The sequence below is a fragment of the Haemaphysalis longicornis genome, unplaced genomic scaffold, assembly GCF_048455015.1.
Source record: "Haemaphysalis longicornis isolate Haplotype H1 unplaced genomic scaffold, Haemaphysalis longicornis Haplotype H1 scaffold_3, whole genome shotgun sequence".
NCBI classification, from domain to species: Eukaryota; Metazoa; Arthropoda; class Arachnida; order Ixodida; family Ixodidae; genus Haemaphysalis; species Haemaphysalis longicornis.
Window position 1 is genome coordinate 104946763 of NW_027526335.1, and position 23729 is coordinate 104970491.

The 23729-nt window shown below is 49.1% G+C and overlaps 1 protein-coding gene across 1 annotated transcript in view; it reads left to right on the top strand.

Annotated features, from left to right (window-relative positions):
* Window positions 1-1697, top strand: part of LOC144174978 (sodium-dependent phosphate transport protein 3-like) — a 79545-nt gene extending 77848 nt beyond the window's left edge. The window contains exon 12 of the mRNA XM_077703983.1: window positions 1311-1697. Within this exon, the coding sequence (XP_077560109.1) occupies window positions 1311-1568 (258 nt within the window). The 3' untranslated portion in view covers window positions 1569-1697. The remainder of the gene's footprint in view (window positions 1-1310) is intronic.
* Window positions 1698-23729: the final 22032 nt, after the last annotated feature.

Consider the following 23729-nt stretch of genomic DNA (forward strand, 5'->3'; position numbering starts at 1 on the left):
AGTTGCAGTACAACTAAACTTGCGACTGTCTTTCTCAGCAATACGCAGCATTGCTATTCATATAGCTGCAAGTTCTCTGTCGATTGCAGCTATATTTTTAAGAAGGCAATTGTCTCCAACTTTAGTTTTTCCTAACAGCACTCGGTGCCTTGCTTCCGACGCTTCGTTTGTGAAAAATTCGTCCACAGAGGCGGCGGTTTCGTTAGTTTAGACAAAAGGAAAATAGATGACCATTACGAAGCCCCCTAATGCACAATTGGACCTCTGCTGCTTGGCTGTATCGGCTTGCAGAATATGCTGAGGCAAAGAATTTCAGGCAGACACTTATGTATGGGCGGCGACGGTAAGCTTCTGCGTCAGCGGAACACACTGCATGGTGCGACGGCGCATAGCTGCAGCATCAGCTGCGCGCACCTCTGTAGTTCGGCGTGAGGGGCTCTATGCGTGTGCTCAGAGTTGCTCGGACAGCTCCGCTTTCCTCCTGGCTCTATCTTAGGTGTCCTCCTTCTTCTCTTTGTTAAACAAGGGACGACGGCAATTGACGCAGCAACGACTGATAGGAGCGGGCGCTTTAGAGCTGGGCTCTCAAAGCAAAATGAAGGCAACATGTATTTATAATCAGCAAACCTTCGCAGTCAGTAAAGTTAGCATGGATGAACTCCTACTGTCGTTGGTGTGCGTGCGTGCGTGCTTGCTTGCACGTGTGCGTGCGTGCGTGCTTGCTTGCACGTGTGCGTGCGTGCGTGCGTGCGTGTGTGTGTGTGTGTGTGTGTGTGTGTGTGTGTGTGTGTGTGTGTGTGTGTGTGTGTGTGTGTGTGTGTGTGTGTGTGTGAACGCTTCTTTTGAAGAGGCGGGCGCGCTTGCTTGAGCACTGAACAAGGAACTGCATACGCATTTCTATATTAGGAAGTCGTTCAGCTCCTGGACCGTATCGGTATTTAACATTATGTCAAGATTAAAAATTGGTCATTTCAAGATAACAGCGTCTTCCACAGTGAGAGCTTTTCTTTGCCATGTCTGGAAAGGTCATTCATCGCGTCGCAATGACCTTGAGTAGCCGGAAGGCAAGCTGGGCTAGCGTGATGTCACGCCATGTAACTTTCCACGGAGAGGCGTCACAGCTGCGTTCACTCGGAGCCTCGCCTCTGAGGACTAGGCGAAGATTTCACGACTGCTTCGTCGGCTATTTGTCCCTCAATATTGCCATGAACGGCGCGCTGGCTGGACCATCTGTGTCTGTGCTTGAGGTTTTTCTCGTGACGAGTTGGTTTAGAAGTGTCAAAACTGACCCATTTTTTGCCCGCTTGCAGGGAATGCCGAAGCTACGACGCCTCAGCATGCGCGGATGCGAGGTCAAGGACGAGGGCCTTTCCCGGATGGTGCGCTACGCGAAGTCGCTGCGCATATTGCGTGTAGGACGCTGCGGCAACATCACCGATGACACCTTACGCTCCATAGCTCGCCACCTTCCCAGCCTGAGTCATCTTGACGTCAAGCAGTGCCCCAAGATCACCCCGGAAGGAAAGAAAGACCTGGCTGATAAGTTGCCTCATTTGAGGTTCATTTGAAGTTACAATGAGTTGCCGGAGTAAGAGAACCCAAATTCTGTTGACGGTGGCGTTTTTTGTGTTACAAATTACAGAAACTCATAAAGCACGAATGCTTACTTAAATTATCCTCCGTATGTCCCAAGATTTCAAAATAAATTTATTTTTAACACGAAAGTGTTTTACTGCGAGATACACAAACATTTGAGGGACGTCATATCCGTCACGGAAGGGACGCCAGTACAACGAAGCAAGCGGCCTGAAAAGAGTGCACCCCTGCACACAGGGTCTTCTTGCGGGGAAGCAACCGTTAGAGCAAAAGAGTACGTTATACTTAGGGTTGTTCATTTTCGGGTTTTATATTTTACCGCGGAAGTGTTTTATGTCGGGATACACCAAGATATCCGTCACGGAAATGACGCCAGTACACCTTTGCCGAAGCGACCCGCCAGCAGGACGTCGCCCGCCAAACACACCCACAAGACCACCGCCGTCCCGAAATCATGCTCAGCTGCAGAATTTGCTGCAAATTTCACTTTCGTGTTTTGCCGATTCCTATGACAGAGGAATCAACCATATTTTTTTTTTAAATTTCCGTGTAGGCAACACTCGGCGTCCGCTGTGCACACGGAAAACATTGATCAGTGCATGGCTCTTCAAAAAAGAATTAATCGTCGTTGGAAAAGAATGTTAGACGAAACTTTGAATCATTATTTGATACGTAAGAGTGCCACGAAGAGCCTTAATATATGTGTACAGAGCCCTTTCATCCTATGAAGAGGGGGAAGTCCAGCAAAGCTGGCTCTCTGGTAGGATTTGCTATGTTGGATTTAGCTGTATTGGGGATTTTATATGTTTACTTATAACAACAGTAGCGCAATCTCTACATCACGGAGTAAGGACACACCATTGGTGGGTAGAAACAATCATGTTTAAATATAGCGTGGCTACGCCGATCACGGCGAAAACTGTAGTGCGCCGTAGAGATGGCCGCCGAAGAGAGAGAGAGACAGAAAGACTTTATTGAATTGTCCTGCGGGGGGAGGTGGGCGGGAGCCACTCAGGGCCTGCCCCCTCCTTGACGTTTCCTAAGTCGTCCCCGAGACAACGCCTTGCGGGCGTCTACGAGGTCGACGCGCGGAAGGTCGTCGGGTGTGATCCCTCAGACCTCCCGTTGGCGCCTCCCTACGCTTCTGCCCTGCAAGAGCAGCCTCAAGCCGCTGGACTGCCCGGAGTTGAACATAGTGGTCGGACGAGGCCATAGCACTTGTGATATCGTCCGGCAAACGCGTTGAGGCGGTTGCCTCTACTGGATTTCGTTCACAGTCCCACAGTAGGTGGGCCAAGGTCGCGTTCGTTTTCGTGCACACACTGCACAGCACACTTTCGTACACTTCTGGACACACATATTGCGCCAGCACCGGAGTCTGTAATTGTCTATACAGCACTGCTTCAGCCCTGGTGAGCTTGGGGTGTGGGGGCGGCCGAAGCTGTCTGCCGAGGCGGTACCACTGTAGTATTTCGGCGTAAGTCACGAGGGGTTCCTGGTCTGCGTCCTGCTGCCTTTCCGCCTGAGAGATGCGGGGGGGGGGGGGGGGGGGAGGGGGGGGGGGGGGCGCCGCGCTGTTGGTAAGTGCGCGCGCGGCGGCGTCCGCTGTCTCGTTGCGGTTAGGGTGGCCGCTGCCGTCGGTGCTAGCGTTCATGTGCGCCGGAAATTAACGGATGTGGGTAGCCGGCACCGATTCACTGTTCACTGCACAACACTGCACTACGCGCACTGCACTTGTACACACTTAGTCCTTGGCGAAGTTCGCGATGGCCGAGCGCGAGTCGCTCAGTATTGTTGTACATTGCGGGTTCGTTAGCGCGAGTGCGATCGCCACTTCTTCCGCCTGCTGAGCAGACGGTACGCGAACACTACACGCACTGTACACTTCTCCGGTGGTGGCTCTCACCGCCACTGTTGCGTAGGTGTCTGGCCTGTCGGGGTATTTGCCTGCATCCACGTAGATGGCGCCCGTGTCGTTTGCGTGCGTCTCGGTGAGGGCTCGGGCCCTGGCCGCTCGGCGTCCTGGGCTGTAGTCGGGATGGACGTTGCGGGGCAATGGGAGTATCTTGAGGCGTTGTAGCGTTTCCAGAGGGAGACCCCTTGCCTTGTGTGTTTCCGTCTTCTTTGGTCCGAGGCCCAGCCGCTCGAGGATTCTTCTGCCTGTACGTATGTTCGAAAGGCGTTCAAGCTGGGCCATTCTTTGGGCCTCGCTAATCTCCTCCAGGGTGTTGTGGAGACCCAGCTCCAGTAGCCGGTCGGTGCTGGTGCTGTTCAGTATCGCAGAGCGGCCTTGTACGTCTTTCGTATTGCTGCGTTGATTCTGTCGCTCTCGTGCTTCTTCCACTGGTGGAATGCCCCTACGTAGGCCACGTGACTCATGGCGAAGGATTGTATCAGTCGCAAGAGGCTGGCCTCCTTCATCCCGTGATGCCTTGTTGTTATTCGTTTGATAAGGCGGGTGGCAATTCCCAATTTCGTGGTGATGCGGTCGACCGTGGTTCCGTTGCTCCGGCTAGCTTCGAGGGTCATGCCGAGGACGCGAAGGGTTTGCATTTTGGGGATGACAGTTCCGTCTCTCGTGCGTATCGTGATTTTCGTAGACTCTTCCTCCGCCTTCTTGCGGTATCTGCCTGGTGGTGGGATGATGAGAAGTTCAGATTTCTGCGGGGAGCATCTCAGGCCGGTGTTCGCCAGGCGGTTTTCGATGACATATACTGCAGTCTGTAGTGTTGTTTCAATGTGGCCATCGCTGCCCCCGGGAACCCACAGGGTAATGTCGTCTGCGTAGATGGTGTATCGGACCTTCGGGATCTCCGAGAGCCGCTCGGCCACACCGATCATCACAAGGTTGAAAAGCAGCGGCGATATCACCGAACCTTGGGGGGTTCCCACGCTGCCCAGTTCTTTCACCGGCAGCTGTTGATCCCCTGCTTGGATTTCCACTGTTCTCTGCGACAGGAAGTCTCGTATATAGTTGTACGTTCTCTCCCCCATGCCCAGTCGCGAGACCTGCGCCAGTATGGCGGAGTGACGCACCTTGTCGAAGGCGCTCTGCAGGTCAAGGCCCAGCACCGCTTTGTTGTCGTGGGTGAGGATTTATGTGTCGAGTATATCTTCTTGTAACAAGATCATGGCGTCCTGGGTGCTGAGCCGTTCCCGGAACCCCAACATGGTGTCGGGGTAGAGGCCTTCGCCTTCGAGGTAACGCTGCCATCTGTTGTTGAGTACGTGTTCGAGGACTTTGCCTACACACGACGTGAGGGATATCGGGCACAGGTTCTCGATGCTGGGCGGTTTACCGGGCTTAGGGATGAGGATTGTTTTGGCTGTCTTCCATTGTCGTGGTATTGCCCCTGCGCGCCAAAGAGCGCGCCGTATTGCGCAATGTCAGAAGGGGGAGACTCAGCGCGTGGCGAGGGGTATGCACGACTCGCGAAAGAGGCAGCGGTGGTGGAGAGAATAAATAGGGGCTGTTCCCATACTCAATACGTAGATGGCCATGGTACACTGCGCAACGCGCAATGTGCGGAACCCAGCGTACCAAGGACAAGCATACACCAATCCCCTCAAAGTCGTGTTCACCTCTAAACACACGTGCATTGATGTTAAAGCATTTTACAGGGACATTATAATCCGTCATGCCAAAATTGAGGTCATAGCAAATTTCTGATTTTGTGAATTTGTTTTCGTGCGATCAAAAACTTTGACCTACGCTCGATGTGTCGCCAGAGACGATTTGCTAGATATTAGCCACAGACAGCCTCGCTGCGATGATGATGATTATGAACAAGTTTATTTGGTACAAATCTAAGAAAGGGAGGGCAGGGAATGGGAGATCCCTTTCTCCCTTGACCACAGGTGGCGTTCAAGGCTGGTTGGAAGAGACGATTTTGGTCAGCATCGGAACTGAGCTATAACATATCTCCCACTGCCCAAGTGGGGTGGTCTTAACAAGTGATGGAAACATCAGGGTTTAGAAGAACATTTCCATATAATGTAAGGAATGCATGGTTCGGCCACCATTTCCACATGTCCTCATAGGCGTCAGGCTGTACGATTCGTAGAAGTACCGGCCTGCAGTTGTCTGCAGGCGGTAGACTTGGACTTATTCAGGGTAGAATGAGAAGGCGGGGAGCGTAGGCTACTTAGGCGGTAATGATGCGTCTCGATAATAGCGAAGGACATCGCTTGTCGTTCTGGGGAGGGAGGCAAAACCGGCGTCGCGGTTGAGCCTTCGGTCTCCCACGTGCTCTAGCTCATTTCCAGGTCGGGGCCAGTGCGCTGCTGTACTGACTAGACGGATGCTTCTGTAGTCTCGAGGAAGGGTCTGAAGAATGCGGGCAGTGATAACGGATGCACCAGCCATGGCAAACTTGTAGAAAGCAGACGTGCACTCGCTGATGATGACTGTGGCAGGCGTGGCCGGATCGGCCAGGGCAATGGCTGCCTCTTTACGGTCCACGGTAAATGACAGCAGAGAGTTCAGGCAGCCATACTGCCACAGAAGTCAGAAACATTGAAGGAGTGAAAACTAAGTTAAAAGGAGTCTGTCTATGAACCTCCCGAGCAATAAATGGACCATGGAAAGAACATGCAGCTTCGCTTCATCGGAAGGAATGTAATGAAACACGCAGATTTTAACACGAACTTCTATGAAATAAACTTCATAATGAGAAAAGCGAAGGAAGCGGCTAGGACTTACCGCCTACTTCTTGCCAGTAGACCCACGGCTGCGAAGTAAGTAGCGCTACTAATTGGTGCCGGCAGAAACAACCACAGATTGAGCTTTTCTTGAAAGTTGAAGCTGTAGTATCTTACCTTACCGTACGTAGGTTAGACGTACGAGCAAACTTTATTTATCTTAGGCGTTCACAGCAGTCATTATAAAGACATGTACATACGCGCAAACACTTTTTTTGACTTTACTGATCTTGATTGATAAGTAATAAGATGTTCATTTATTACTTTTGGTAACTACCCTACTCAATATCCAAATCCAAGCCATAAGACGTGTAAACTTGAGGTCCAAACCATGTGTTCCGGCGGCGTGAGACTTCGGTGGTGACCGCAGGCTAATCGCACACACACCGGGAAGGTCGCTTTCCAGCTGCGCGTTCTGCAGAAGACCTCACAATTCAAAGGCACCGAGAGCTTCGGGAGTTTTCGTTCTTGCACGAAAAGTACATGGCACCAAAGCTGTATAAGCTTTCCTTGAAGTAACGTTATATTGCGATGACAAAGTAATTTTTTAACCTCTATTGACAGGGAAAATCTGGGGGTCTCAATGCAGTAGACACCTCTAGCGGTTTCAAAAAGTCATGCATCTCTCTGTCTAACAACGGCGATGATTGTACTCGAAGCTTTTTCGCGAGGGACTTGTTGGTTGTTGTCGGAGTTTGGACTTTGACTCGCGGACTATTTGGGCTTTGATTCGTTGAGCTTTGACTTTGACTCGCAGACACTTTGGACTTTTGATTGCAGCAGCTTTGACATTGACCCTTCGCCGTTTGATTACACTCGAAGAAAGCTTCGCGATCAACTATAGTCATCGTTAAACGGAGGGGTGCATGCTTTTTTTTGTTTACTCTGGACGTCTTCGCACCCCTCTTTAAATCTAAACTGCTTCGACCATGCCGGAAATGCGCAATCTGATCCCGGAATGGTGCAGTCGGATATTAGCACGGTGGGTTTGGGTGGGAAAATCAGGGGAAAATGAAAGGTTTGTGATATCAATTGCAAGGAAACGCCCTAGTCTGCCTTTGCTAATTTGGGAATGTGTCCATAATGGAGAAAATCATACACGGAATTTGGTCTTTAGTGGGCGGAAAGGGTGTCAAGGTGAATCTGTCTTTCGTTCTGAAATCGAGGGGATGTTCAAAGAATAGGTTCAGCAGAGTCCGGAATTTCACAGGTGATGCATGTCACTTCTTCAGGAAACAACGAAAATATTTTGTCACTTAGCAGGGAAAATGTTCGTAAGCGTCATCATTGGTTTTCTAGGCGGGCCTGGGAGCGAGAGATGGACGACGATATTGGTGTGTGATTAATAGGGGAGGCAAGAAAGTCTTTCCGGTACCGTTTGACGGCGTTCTGGTGTTCTTCATGATCATAACCACACTCCAAAGCCGTCCAGCTGACTTGGGGCATGGTGGTGAGCGATTGACGTGTCGTCAGATGGCCTGCTTTAGATCCGAGAATTCGGTAATAAACAGCTGCAATGAGAAAAAGTGAGGGAAACAACGCTACGGGCTGAGAGGACGCTCCGCCATCTAGGGGTGGCTAGAAGTTTGGCACGGTCGAAATGACTGGGAATTGCGTTCGCCGCTTTCTTAAGAGGCCCTGAAGGCTTAGACAAGCCTACGCCACCCAATAATTGCCAGGTTTATCGCCCAAAGCCGGGACAAAGCGGGTGTGTGCGCCGTTATTTGACATAGTTATTACACAAAGAAACGTCCAGCTAAGCGTTACTTTGATGCGCGATTATACACGTCCACGTTTCTTAATGGCGGTGTAGAGTGAGCGTTATTACTGCGCATACTCGGCTGTCTTTTAGGGGCGAAGCACCTCAAGGCCGAGGCTTGTCCGGCGTCCGCGTCCGTGCTCACGGCACAGCACCGTGTAAATCGAAACATCTGTGAACAAAAGGTTCACAGAAGGTTAGAGAAAGAGAGATAGAGAGGGAGAGAGTGCTCCTGGAGAGCCATGCTGCGCATGCGCGAGGAGCATTGGATTGGATTGAATTGGGATTGGATTGGATTTAAATGGATTGGATTGAATTGGATTGGATTGGATTGGATTGAATTAAATTGAATTGTATTGTATTGGATTGGTTTGGAAATCGTTTTAGCAGCAGTAAGCACTCTCACGGCACGGGTGATTTACGGTAAGAACGATCCCCAGTGCTTTGCCCACTCGTCATGTTTCAGTATGTGGAGATGCGTGAATTTTTCAACCCCCCTCCCAAATTATGCCACAAAGTTATTTTCACGTCCAAGTATGGTGAGGTACGCGGGTAATTTGAAATCTCCCACTTTAAACACAAATGCTTCCAGGATGGCAGCAAAGTTTCTCGCCAACAACATTGCAGGGGGTATGAGCTGTCCAGTCCTCTGGACAAAAAAGGTTCGAAAGCGGGAAGATATTCCCGCGGAAATGGGAAAAGAAGACGGTGTAGACGCAGCGGAAATGCTGTAGAGGGGGATGGAGTGCAGTGTCGAACGTGACACAGCCGCTCCCGCTGCAAATCACGGGGGCACCGCCTGGCGGCAAGACGCGGGAGTTTCGTACACTCTTTTGGACTGCCCTATGTCACATCCGGCTTTGTTTAGCAAATCTGTGTAACCCAATTATAGCACAACAGCTCTGCTGGGTAATCTCTCTACACCTTACACCCATCGTTCACGTACACCTGACACTCTCAAGCTGCACTTTTAATTTCAGCAAATTCCAGTATTCTTCCGTCCACTTTCTTTTCTAGGTATCGGCTCCAGCTTAATTGTACCTCCTACCCTCCGCGGTGGCTCAGTGGCTAAGACGTTGTGCTGCTGAGCACGAGGTCGCGGGATGAATTCGCGACTGCGGCGGCCGCTTTTCTGATGGAGGCGGAAAGGGAAAACGCCCGTGTGGTCGAGATTCCGGCACACGTTAAAGATCCCGAGGTGGTAAAAATAAATCCGGAGCCCTCCATTACGGCGCGCCTCATCGCCTGCGTTGCGTCGGTGTGTTAAACCCTACAATCAACTGTACCTCCTCTTTGTGAAAACCAATTTTATTGCGTAGCATTCTATGTCTAGTACCCCTCAGCCAGGGCCGTGTAACGTCCTCATTTCTACAAAATTGCGTAATTAATGGAATAAGCCCATTTATCGTTGAACGGGACGGGATAAGTTGTCGAAGGGAGTTTTGAAAAACTATGGAATACAAAACAGAACACAATAATTTTACAGAAATTACCTCACGAATTCAAAAATACGTATTTTATACATTTACTCCGAAAAACTATGACTAAAACAAAAAGCCATGAAAAGAACATTAAAAACAGAAATAAAAAAAAAACATTAGCTATGATGGGCGAACTGCAGTTCGCCTATCATAGCTAATGTTACTTATGGGTAACACCCTGCACTTCCACAAAAATGCATTATTTGGGTTAGTAACACATTTCATCGTTATAATAGCGTAAACGGAGGTTTACGCCGTTATGACGATTAAATGTGATATTTAATCGTATGAAATTTTGGGGAAAAATACGAAAACTAGAAAAAATAAAATTGCTCAGAAACGAAGTCACAAAATCAAAAGTATGGATTTAAACACCTCGTTCGAAAAAAAAGAAGACTAAAATACGAAGGACGGGAAAAGAACATTAGAGCACGAATAAAAATAGCAAAAATGTGCCAACCGCGTAGCTCCCTGCATTTCCACAAATGTTTAAAATTGGCGAAAGTAACACATCTATTCGTTATAACAGCGTAAACGGAGACAATTGGCCAAACGTGATTTTGAAAACCGAACAAGTACAAAAATGGAACAAAAACAGCTTTTACAAAAATGGACTCACAAAATTAAAAATATGCATCTTATGCATACGGAAGTAGACAAATAGAATTAAAGGTTCGACGCAAATCTATACAGGCATTGCCCCTTGTACGCGGACAACTAGCAGTGACCATTACATATCAAAGAGAAATGAAACATACTGAAAGAAATTAAACACTGCGACCAAAATGGGGTCATCAAAATTACTTTGAAATGTAGTAATCCGGCACCCTTTAAGCTCGTCAGTGTTAACAAGCACTAGAACTGGTGGTAGGCGATTCCACTCCGATGAAGCTTTAGGAATAAACGAATTTCAACAGGTCGCAGTATTAAGCTCGGCAGTGTTAACAAGCACTAGAACTGGTGGTAGGCGATTCCACTCCGATGAAGCTTTAGGAATAAACGAATTTCAACAGGTCGCAGTTTTAAGCTCGGCAGTGTTAACAAGCACTAGAACTGGTGGTAGGCGATTCCACTCCGATAAAGCTTTAGGAATAAACGAATTTCAACAGGTCGCAGTTTTAAGCTCGTCAGTGTTAACAAGCACTAGAACACTAGAACTGGTGGTAGGCGATTCCATTCCGAGGAAGCTCTAGGAATAAAGGAATTTCAACAGGTCGCAGTTCGGCATTTGGGACTACCAACTTTGCAGAAATTATCCATGCGCAATGTAACCCTGACTGTGTGTGTGGGGGTGGGGGGGGGGAGAGGGGGAGATAAAGGTATTTTTGAAAGGGGGGCTCAAATCATAGCTTCAAAAGAAAAGGTACACGCTCGATGTCTTCTAGCGCAGTGACAGTAGTGCGAGTGTCAAGGTCGTTTTTATTAGTTTCACACTTTATGAACGGCACCAATCGTGAAGGATGGAACGTGCTTCTCGGTTGGGAACCGCTACAATTGCATTTATTTGTGACTTACTGCAGGGTGCCAGGGAAGAAATCGCTTAATACAAAAAAGCATTTAATTAACGTTCAACATAATACAAGAAACGGGCAGTTTTCGTCAAAATTTTGTAGGCGTGGCAACCATGGCCAGAGCAGGCGAGCAGGCGAGCAGGGAGCAGGTGCGCTGCAGTTGCCGCTGTTGGCTGGTTGCGCGGCTAAAGACAGGGAGGGAAACTTTCGCTGTTGCTTTTGTAGTGCGGCCGGCCGCCGGCGTGGCAAGGCCGGTACGAAGTTCTTGCACTGAAGCGAAGTGCCTGCGCTGAGAAATCGGCTGCACGCTACACTTATCGCGCGAGCCCCACGAAAGCAAAACTTTCCGTCGCTCTATGTAGCCGTTCAACCAGCCAATAGCAGCAACCGCAGCGCCCCTGGTCCTCACGCGCCTGCTACGGCCACGGTTGCCATTGCCTACAAAATGTAGACGAAGACTACGTATTCCAGCTAAGATTTGCTTTTAGTATAACGGTTAAACGACACTGGTAACAATTTAGAGTTGTGGTGGTGGTGGTGGTTGTTGTGTGGGATCAGGCGGGGTCAGGCCACATTACTTTACATTTAATAATGTTGACTGTCATAAGCCTAGTCGAGCACCAGATATCCATGGCGTTAAGATCATGCTAAGGGAAGAAAAAATCATTTGTTTTTTTTTATTTTGTGGCAAATGAGACAGTAGTGTGCAAATAGCTTTACTGAAAAAGTCAAATAGACGTGCAGTACATTAATGTAACGAAAGCGCTGTGTTGGGCGAGTTGGTTACTAACTAGGGAATTCATCGCGCTAGCGAACATTAACACAGGGACGAAGCTAAAGAACAGACGAAATGTGCACGAAAAAAAGCAGGTTACCAAAGACGAGAACCTTGTATATAGGACGCCTAAAGTCACACTAAGAGTTGGAAAGTTAAATTTATTAACATGAACGAATTGAGAGCGAGCTCTTAAAAATAAACATTCAATACACTTAAATTTTCGATAATTTGCTCTTTAAGTTGATCTTTAGAAGCAAATTATCGAGAATTTAAGCAAAACGCACCCCAGTTCCATACTTGCATTAGATGCACAAGGAGCATTTGATAATGTCACGCATGCAGCAATACTCAAAGGACTCCAAGCAACCAATTGCGGGAAGGCCACATACAACTTCGTCCGGGCCTTTCTCAAGAACCGCACCGCAACGCTCCGTATTGGCCCCCTCCAGTCTGACCCTTTCCCGACTCCGGCGAAAGGAACACCACAGGGTTCTGTAATCTCCCCAATATTTTTTAACATAGCCCTTCTTCAACTCCCAGCCCAGCTTTCTGCCATCCTCAACCTTCAGCACGCTTTCTAAGCGGAAGACCTCACGTTCTGGACTAACACAGGATCCCCCGGAGATCAACAAGACATTCTCCAGCAAGCCGTTGATTGCACACTCAGGTACCTGCAACAGCGTGGTCTGGCATGTGCACCACATAAATCCGCACTCCTCGTTCTTAGAGCCCGCACCCGAGGCCGACCTCCAAACCCCACTCCGGACCTGTCAGTCACGATCGATTATATGCCCATTCCCCAAGTGCCCTCACTCCGTATACTTGGTGTGACGTTCCACGCAGATGGCTCTGGGGCAGCGATTCTCCCACAACTTCATGTCACAGTCGCCCAGCTCACACAACTCATCAGAAGCATCTGCACCCAGCGCCATGGCCTAAAAGAACCAGACACCTGCCGTCTCGTTCAAGCCCTACTGATCAGCCGCATTGCATATAGTACTTCCTACGTCAACATCAAACCAAAGGAACATGCCAAATTAGACGCCCTTATCAGGAAATCGTACAAAATTGCCCTCGGCCTCCCTGCCTTCACGCCTACTGCCCGCCTTTTGCAGTTAGGTATCCACAATTCCCTTTCTGAACTCCTCGAAGCACAGCGGGACCACCAACTCACTCGCCTTGCCCTCACCCCTACGGTACAGCACTCGCCTTGCCCTCACCCCTACCCTTGCCCTCACCCCACGGTACAGCATAAACTATGCTACCCCACTTCTCTGCCTTTAGACACCCCCCAACGTATCCCTCCGTCACTCCGCACTCATATCTGCGTGTCTCCCATCCCCAAACACATGCACCCTTCCTTCAATCAAGGCAGAAGACAGGCCCGCGTCACCCGCCTCAAAGCCGAATACCACAACAAACCGGACACCCGATACACGGACGTCGCTCCGTATACATCCCACCCTGCTCACGCACTGGTTGTCGTCGACTCCAAATCGGTCAATATTACCTCCCCACCCAAGCACCACGACGGTTGAAGAGACAGCCATCACTCTAGCAGCGATCACGGCTTCCTCTAACTAGTGACAATCCTCACAGATTCGCAACAGGCTTGCCGCAACTACTGTACAGGCCGCATCTCTCCCTCAGCGCTGAAGATACTATCATGAATCAAGGATCCACCCCACATCCAGATTGTGCGGACACCAGGCCATTCTTCCCTCGAGTGAAACGAGGCGGCACACGCCGCTGTCCGCGCTCTTACATTCCGGGTGTTTTCGTCGACGGAAGAGGACCTTTCCGATCCCTACATCTATCCCCCGGTCCCTCCCCGATACACTGAAATCTTATATAATTATCGCCAACTGCGCTTTCAATACCCTCCTCCTCCCCCATCCCTCAGCACACAGGCGGCTCGCATTTGGCGTCGACTGTAGACCAACACCTTCTACAACACCTCGATACTCCACTACATCTCTCCCTCCACTTACCCCTACAACTGCCCCTCTTGCTCCGTAACTAACACTACCTACCACCTGGTCTGGGACTGCCCCTACGCGCCAAACCCTCTCCCTTCCTCATCCCCTGAGCAGTGGGAGCGCGAGCTGGCCAGCTCACGGTGCGAGGATCAAGAACGCCTCATCGCTCGCGCCCAAGCTGCTGCGCTAGCTTGCGGCTATCTGGACTAAGAAAGCCATGGAGGAACTTTTTCTTCCTCCATGAAGGAAGCCACCAACGTTTATGCTCAATAAACGTTTTCCAATCCAATCCAATCCAATCCACTTAAAAAAATTAAGGTCAATATTAAGTATACTGAGCTTATCAAGAAGCAGGCTGTGGGGAACTTTGTTGAAAGCATTACAAAAATATAAAAATATGCAATTAACTTCAGACCCCATATCAAGCACTGAATGAAGGTAGTTTGCGAAGGCTACTAACTGCGTTTGACACGATAATAGCTTCCTGAGACCATGATACTCAGGTGTGAAAATTAGAATGATTTGAGCGAACTAGCTAGGTGAGAAGGTATATAGATTGTAGGGTTTAACGCGCCGACACAACACAGGCGATGAGGCGCGCCGTAGTGGAGGGCTTCGGATTAATTTTGACTACCTGTGGATCTTTAACATGCGGCGAAATCTCGTACACACGGGAGTTGTTGCTTTTGGCCTCCATTAGAAAAGCGGCCGCCGTGGCCGGGATTCGAACCCGCGACCTCCTGCTCCGCAGCGCAACGCCTTAGCCACTGAGCCACAGCGGCGGGTGCTAGGTGAGAAGCGATAAATATTTTATAAGAAATACCAGTGAAGGTAATGGGGTGGTAGTTAAAAGCGGAGCGCTTGTCACCAGATTTATGGAAGGGAGTCATTCTACCTATTTTCATTCATCTGGCATATTTACTAGTCGAAGTGATTGGTTAAGTATTTGTGACGATATAGTAGCGGAATAAGCTGCGGTGTTTTTTGTAGTTTCGTATTGATGCTGTCCCGAAAACAACTGGTGGAGAATTTTAGCCTCTTAATTATGTGTAGAATGCAATCAAAGCAAGAATGAACAGGGCCCATGGAGAAATTGATGTAAGTCTTGCATGCTAGGAGTGTATGCTGGGAGTGACGGGGTAGTACAACTGGGAAATAGTTTTGTGAACGTTTTATTCAGATGACAACGCAGTCAGCGCTCTTGGCAGGATTTCACCGCAAATCAAGAAAAAGAACTGTTGAAAAATCTGTATGATTAACCGTACTCCAGAATTGTTTACGGTTTCTGGAAAGAAGTTCTGACAGTGCAACGTTGATGAACATGTTTAGATTGCCTTAAAGGTTTCGGATAAGTGCGTACGACTGCCTTAAATGCTACAAAGTTCTGGGGCTTTTCAGAGATTGCTTTGCTCCGGTGAAGACACGTCTTGTTTGTTGTACGTACGCACGCACGCACACGCACGCGCGCACACGCACGCACGCACACTCAAGCACACACACACCAGCGTTTTCAGATGGTGAAATTCGGCACCAGATTTTGGAAATCTGATTAAATTTGGGGGCTTCTGGTGGTGATGTCTCGGAATGCCTACACCAGATGATGTATGGTGAAAACTAATGAAACATTTCGCGGCATGGCTTGTCACCTAAACTATTCAAATTTACGTCGTTTTGTTAAGCTTTGATTTGAATCTCATAGGTGCCGCTACTTCCTTGCCCACATCCGCATTCGGTCGCACTAGTAAGCAACCATCGGGAGGGCGGTTTCCAGCGCGCATTCCAGAGAGGGAGACCCTCTCTCTCTAGCATGCCATGCGCGCATAGGGGAATCGAAGAACCGTGAGAGAAAAAAACTGCATAACGTGATCTATAAGCGGGCGTAATGCATGACGTCAATTTTTTTTTTTTTTTGCATAAGGAGTGCGCGAGGGAGAAACAAAACCACGGGACTGCGGAGGATACGTTGTGTGCGGCGTGAGGTTTGGTGTTTTGTTCCTCTCCGCTGTTTCGCCGTACTGGGCATTGTATTTGTGCGCGGCGGTCGATGGTAACGCTTCATGCGCGAGGCTGGTGTGCGCGCTGGGAAGCTGACGCTCTATCACATGTCGTTGTAGTGAACCTTTCCATTACGAATCTGCCTAGTTCAGGCTTTCATCATCAGTCGGATCACGTACTCTCTCCCCTACCTTAAGCTTACCACCTACGACATAGACAAAATTGACTGCCTCGTCCGGAAGGCATACAAGGCAGCATTGAAAATCCATCTCCACTCGTCCACTGCCAGACTCGCCATCATTTTCACTTTCGTAGACCTGAGGACGGCACGGATTCTCATCAGCCAGACGAAATACCCACTGGCCGCCAAAGGCGATCACCACCCTTTCACCGTAGCCAGCATAATTACCCGGAGCACCTCTGTGCCTAATATAAAAAAAAATGTGCTAAAAAAAAACTAGACAGCGCATCTCTTTGACGTGCCTCCGTATTTATGGCCCACTTCAAAAGGCTTCTGTTGACTATTTCTTTTTATCCCAACCTTCGCGATATATTGTCGACAGCGTATGTATTCAGCCGTCTATCGGCACTTAGGGCTAATATTTGCCGCCGGACCAAGAAAAAAACGCATTGCTGCCGCCTCTTGTATGGTGCGCGGGGCCGATAGGCGTAATCCTCTCATTTTCAGTGGGTAACCCGCCCGGGTTACCGTCGCAGATCAGTAAATTCCTGTTTTACATCATATCCATCAGATGCGCCATCACGGCATGATTCTCTGACTTGACTTCCTCTCTGAAACTTCTCTTAGCGACTCTTCCACGGGCGAAGTTCAAGCTGCATTTCAATTTTCTCCCCACGTCATTGACGAAGTGCAGTGCCACCTCCCCCCAGGGAAATTCTTTTGTTTGCCGCCTAAAGCTGTTACGCACGCTATTTTTGTACTCCTGCTGTTCCACATGGTGCTACGTTCCTCCTCTGTCGCCGACGATCTGTTGTTTCGCGAGTAGCCTCTCTTCATTCTGTCACCACTATTACCACCAATACTACCATGTTTCGGCTTTGAAATTTCCGCTTATCGCCACATGTTGTCCATCGTCATTTCTAAAATTTATTCAAGTCATTGAGCGATGGCTGAAGACTGAAACCTGCATTGTTTTTGGTTAACATTTAAGTAATATTCATTTTCTCTTCTCTCATTGCTGTTTCCTTCATGCATGCATGACTTACCTTATAGAGTAGTAGTGAATACGCTTAATGCGGTCCCCGATACTCCCTTCTGTCTCTTTATGTAACGGAATCCAGGGAGTCTCCTTGAAAATGAGTCCTGTGACTCCTCGGTTTACGCGGATGTCTAGGCAACTATTTTCACAGATTTAAAGTCGCAGTGAGTGAATGTAACGAAGTTACCCATATTCCATCTCTGGCTCTGTTTGAAAAACATCCCGGTGACGTCATTTGGAGGAGTCACAGAAGAGTCAACTTTGCTCTCTTTATTCGCAGGCATGCATTCGTAGTGTCTGTGTCCTCTAAAGTCACGCATAAACTGTTTCGACCTTTTGTCTGACGGCGACAAAGAATTTAATTAAAGCGAGCCTTTAGTCCCCACTGATGCTGTTGTACGCCAATACGCCCTGCCGGAAAGCCAACTTTCTCTGACGATGATGAGTGACTGTGTGTAGAGTGCAAGAAAAAAAAACAAAAAACTCTTCCCGTGGCCGGAATCAAACCTGGGACCCTCGACTTATGAAGCCGGCCTCTATTCAATGCTCCATTTTGACATGGTCGAAGCGAGCGCCAAGCAGCAGGTACCGATTCGCGCCGTATGCACCCCAAACCCAAACGTTAGGACTACAGAGTGCACATCTGAGAGTGGCTGTCTGTATCCTAAAGAAGTGTTGCGTGCCTTCTGAGTAGCAAATACACGCCGTGTAGGATTGGCCAACCGAGGAATCCATCACGAGAAAGCTTCGCGTTCAACCATCGTCGCCGTTAGACGGAGGGGTGCATGATTTTTTGGAAGAAGTGTCTGTTAACTGTCCCGACTAGAGCCAGGAGGGTTTCAATTTTGCCAGCAGGGAATGACTCAGCCAAGGGAATGTCTACAGATTACCTTTTTAAAGGGCTCGTCGTCGCTTGCCCGACGCCGGCGTAGCCGCCTGTCAGGCACGCGGGCACACCGCGCGACCGCGAACCTCGCCGGCGGCGATCTCTTCCCTTTCACATTAATTTTATAGCCTCCTCTTCACGCCGTCGCTGTCAGCGTACAGCTGTAGCTTTTCGTGTGCGGTCGCGCATGTACTTCACAGTAGATGCGCCTCTATTTCAAAGCAACGCAGCAGGCCGCTGCTCAGTCGCGTTAGTTATACTGGAACTTATTTCGAAGTCTTAAAAAACTCAGAAAAAAAGCTCGGTGAGAGTCGTAACAGGAACACATGGGGTCAAAATAGCGATGACAGTCCGTCTGTTCAACAGCGCTGATTCCGACTACGCAAGGTGAACAGGTGGGTAAAATGCACAGATCTGTATCACATGAATGAACGTACCGTTGGCAGTGGAGCACTAGGCGGTAAAACGCAATTGCTATGGCGTTCACTCAGAATATTAATACAAATTAGTGCATACGTTAGCAGTAATTTAGTTTCCAGCAGTAAAGACAGAACGACGAGGACTTGCATGAAGTACCATGATGGTAACGCACCGCTGAGACACTTTGCAAAATAGAAACCTGGTGGCCGCGTCCGCCGCATTGCATTCGATGAAGATATTCGTAGGGTTCGCGCCAAGATGCTGGAATGGTTGCGTTGTGGTTATACCGCGGAAGGGAAGTGATTCGATGTATGCATAATAATTTTTCCTGTGAAAAAAATTTCGTACCAATAGCTGGAGCAATGGATGTTGCTGCACAAAATCGGGCGAGAAAAAAAAATATCCCGGATGATATATAGGAAACATTTTCTTAATGAAAAATAAATGACAGAAACACTACCGGGATAGGAACCTGGAACAGATGACCAGCCCGCACGAAACTGCAGACCCGGCGAATCACACAAGCGAACCGCCCACCGTAGAAATTACAGGTTCAGAAACCGTAGGCCTACCACTTCACAAGGGAAAAGGTTTGGGCGTGTTGGTTCATAGCCACACAGAAATAAGCGCAGTAATAAACAGGGAATGAGGAGTGTCCAGGACAAGCGCTAACTTTCAACAATTGGTTTATTGCAGAAACAGCGCATTGTTTTCCTTTCCTTCCTCCTCTCTTCATGCTAGCCAGACGTGTTTAAATGCGCTGGTTCTGCAATAAACCAATTGTTGAAAGTTAGCGCTTGTCCTGTCCATTCCTCGTCCTCTGTTTTTTACTGCGCTTGTTTTCTGTGTGGCTGCCACTTCACGTCGTGGATTAATGTTTACTCTCTGCATTGCCGCAATTCCGAACTGCTATGTTGAGCATTTTTTGAATAACGCTGCCTGCTACAGTAAGCCTCCCTCTACCCCCCCAAAGTAGCTGATTACCAGCAACGGCGTCAGTTAGGCACTAAAAGTTCTCGCAAATGTATGATCGCCCAGCACACCAGGAGTTTATCCTGTGTAGGAAAGTCCTCGTACATTGGTTTCATGGTTTAAGGTAACACATCGGCTGATCTGAATTTCTTGTACCTGTATATTAAATTAGGTGACCATTTTTTTGAACTTCATTGACCTTACATATTCTACAAGCGCACCAGTCACACATGCATATGAAGGTTGAAGCTTCGGTAAAGCGAAGTTAGTGAGAAATACCAACAAAAATATAGACCTAAATTGATCTAAAGTAGAGTTACTTTCGCGTCATGGATGTTACTTTGCTCAACGCACTACACAAACTAAAAAAATAGAGCTTTATTCATGATGGCTCAAATCCTGTCTGGGTTCAATTTTCGCTTAGCGATCGATTTCCGACAGCCCGTCGGTGGACTGGCCGGTCGAATGGTTTCGCCGGCGAATTGGCCCGGCGAGCCTGTCACAATACGTCGGATTTCGGTCGGCTGGCCGCATATTTTTGCGCCGTTGGCGCAGTAAGACGGAGTGGTGTGCAATACAGGAGTCGGTAAATGGGGCGGTGAGCGGTCGGCATCGCCCGCTTGTGGTCGTCGACACCGCGTCGGCCTAGTGCAACTGCACCTTTACTACAAGCACCCTGATTCTGTACAGTTTGCTCTACGTTCACCGAAATTCGCGTGGTCTTCTCTCAGCCACGGAAGTCCATCGAAACTCGTTTTCTGATATACTCACTCTTGAAAAGTGTTGCCCCAGGTGACCAATGGGATATTATCTGGAGGGTGTAAATCTCTGTCTATAAGTAACACCCTTATACCCCAGCGAAACAAAACGAAACAAAGGAAAGCATCCGAAAGTGTTTTGTCCTGTATAACACCCTTACACCCTAGTAAAAACACAAGAACACACCCTTTAAAGGGTGTTTTATCGTTAATTACACACTTTCCAAAAATGCTTTTTTTTTTGTTTGTTGATAGGATGTAAGGGTGTTAGTTATAGACAAAAGGGGTGTAAATTATTGTACAATGTACGTGATCTCCCAGTTTCAGCTTTCCTCGGTCGGGCCTCCCAACATCATCACTCGCGTCGCCGGCTGAAGGCTGACACATGGAACCTTTTCTTACAAAACACCCGAACTGTGGTATGACCGACGGAAATTATGTCATGGAGCAGAATTCTCCGCGAAGCAGTAGATTCGATAATGGTCGTAGATAGCAAATAAATACGATTGTCAAGCAACAAAATATTACAACAAAAACAGAGGATTTGCAAGCCGCAATAAATTAAGCTCAGTTGCTTGTCAGCGCTCGTCTGTGCCCTTCACTCTTAGTCCTCGTTTTTCGCGCTGTTTCGTATGTTCAGAATGAACCAAGTGGCCCCACTCGAGACGTTAATAAAGTAGCTATGAAGCAGCAGCTCCGTCCGGTGCATGGAGCACAGCTTGGAGGAAGAGGACGAAGGGAATCGGCCTGTAGGAAGGGGATCTCGCTTAGCTGCGGTATTTCCTGTGCAGTGTTTCGTACCTTTTTGCAAACTGCGTAAAAATGGCTGTTACAACCCGGTCTCCATCGCTTCAATACGAACACCGACCTGCTTCATCAAACGTGACGTAGCAGATTAAAATACTCCAGAATATTTTAGTTTTGCTTACGATGGTATGATTAGTATCTACGCTCATTACTACAACACTTGTAGCGGCTCACTTATCGACCGTGTATAATCACATATTTTGAAATCAGCAGACCATCTTCTACCGTATATTTGACAATCGCGTGATGACACCAGTGATTGCCTTGTATGCACGAAGTTCAGTCCCTCCCAAAGTTTCACTTCATCGCTCAAATGCAAATCGAATAAACAATCATTTTAAATGCTGTTGATAATCTGAACTGGCCCGACTAATTATTGCCTATCTTCGATCTTTTCTTCAATAATGTCCGAACTGAGATTTTGCCTTTAGTCGCACCTTTAAACATAATTGCACACACACACACACACAAAAAAAAACGATTGCATTTCTTGATCACCTTTCAGTCAGCGAGAAATCGTTCACAGCCAGGAGAAATGACTTGTTTATAACAGACGCCATGACAAGGATAAAGTACTTGCTCGGTACAACTGTCCGGTCCCTTTACTTCCCAGAAAAAGGTTACAACGAGTTACGTCGCAGTTACAGGACGCTTCTTGGCGGATTCGGCTCGGTAGGCGCGAAGGCGCCGTGAACATGGGTGCAACCACTGCCTCCTGTATCACCTGGTGATGAACCCGCCGCAGTGGCTCAGTGGCTAAGGCGTTGCGCTGCTGAGCACGAGGTCGCGGGTTGGATTCCCGGCCGCGGCGACCGCTTTTATGATGGAGGCGAAAAGCAAAAACGCCCGTGTGTACGACATTTCGGCGCATGTTAAAGATCCCCATGTGGTCAAAATTAATCCGGAGCCCTCCACTACGGCGCGCCACATCGTCTGCGTTGCGTCGGCGCGTTAAGCCAATCAATCAATCAATCAATCAATCAATCAATCAATCAATCAATCAATCAATCAATCAATCAATCAATCAATCAATCAATCAATCAATCAATCAATCAATCAATCAACTTGGTGATTGCCCGCGACTTACTCTTTCTTCTGTCAACGAACGAACGAGAGGTGCCCTAACCCCCAGAGATAGTTATCGCGTGGATCTTCTCCATCTTTTTGAGTGGCAAACACTTTAGGGGCCCGGCTTTTCGTCGTAGCTAACGCGTAACGCAGCGTTACACACTCAAACAGCGGCTCTGAAAAGATCACCGTTTACCCTTGTCGGAATCGAACCTGGGTCCCTCGCGTTACGAAGCCAATGTCAATAGAGAGTTTTAGTTTGGAGTTTTCACGCTCCGCTCAGCAGCTAAGCGGAGTGGGAGTGCGAATGCGCTCTCCGCTTAGCTGCTAAGCGGGCTAGCGAAGCGAGGAACGCGGTCCGCTAAAGCGCAGCGTGAGCGGACCGTCGCTGTTCTCTCCGCTAGCGCGGCGGGGAGATGCGGGTGCCCTCTCGCGCGCGTGCGACGACTTTCTTTTTAAATGCGGAGCATTTCTTAGTCGCACGATGTCCCGCTTCGGCGTCGGCGCCGTCCACACGCTCACTGCGCATGCGCGTCGAGGCGCAGGTGCGCGTCTCTCCCCCGTACCCTCCTCGCTCTCAACGACAGGTGCGGCGGTGCGGGAGGAGCGCGTGTACCCCGTGCGCTCCGTCGCTCTCAACAACAGCTGCAGCGGTGCGGTGGGAGCGCGTCTGTGCACGCATGCGTCGTAGCTACCCGTGCGCTGCGTCGCGCTCAACAGTAACGGCGGCAGGGCGTGTACACGTGATAACGGCGTGGTGGGTGCGTGGAAAGTTCGCGCGCTTGTGTACGGAAGTGTGCGCATGCGCGTCTCTCCCCGTACTCCTCTCCCTCGAACGCGGGCGGCGTGTATATAAGCGGCGGAGCGCGCGTTCGGAAATAAGTCAAGGGCGTCTTTTCTTGGCTTTCGCTTGACTTGACACTTTGCTTGACTCGAGTAGATGCGATGGAAGCAACGTCTTCACCAGTTACGCAATCGCACGACCGCTCCTCAAAGACCCCTTGACAGTGCACTTTAGCGACCACAAAGCAGTCATACTCTCCGTCCAATACAACGACGGCACCAAGCAATAAAGACAGACTTTAACTTTACACTCCTTGCCTTCGCTTCTCCTTCATTCAATAAATAAGAATAGGAGAATAGGAGAGTTAGACGATAGGAGAGTTAGACGAAGTCGAGAAGCTCGAGTGATTTGTGCGCACTCGGAGCTAGCGTCTAGCTGAAGTTTGAAGTTTTCCCTTTTCTACTCATGTACCCAGTTTTCCTACTGTAAAAAGCTGTATATAAACTCTTCGTTTCATTTATCAACCTCAACGCCTCGAGTTGGTCAATTCGACCGCCACCTCCAAGAACTTCAACACCATCGCCCTGCCAGCCTCCTGCCAAATCAACCGGAGCCCGGGCGATTGGGTTCCTGATCGACACCGGTCTTCGGGTAAACTATCTTTACTGGCGCAGTCGGCAGGATTTGCCAGAAGAAATCGCCAGGCCACAACCAGGAGCAGCAAGCAGACGCAAGCCCGCCTTCATCGGCGGCGGCCGAATTCCGCGCGGAGTGGAGCGGCAGAGCCAACCAGCGCACGGGGCCAACGTCGCGGCAGCCGACCACCGGAGGTGCGGGTGAGTGGGATTTCTTGCGCTTCGTTGTGGCGGTGTAGGCTGAGTCTGGGGTTGCATGGTAGTCACACGGAGCAGGCTGGCGAACATGGCGGAAGGAGACGGAAATGGTCAGACACATGAGGCGCCACCTCAAGGGGGAACGGCGGCAAGAGGGGTGGTCCAAGCGGAGTCTGAGGCA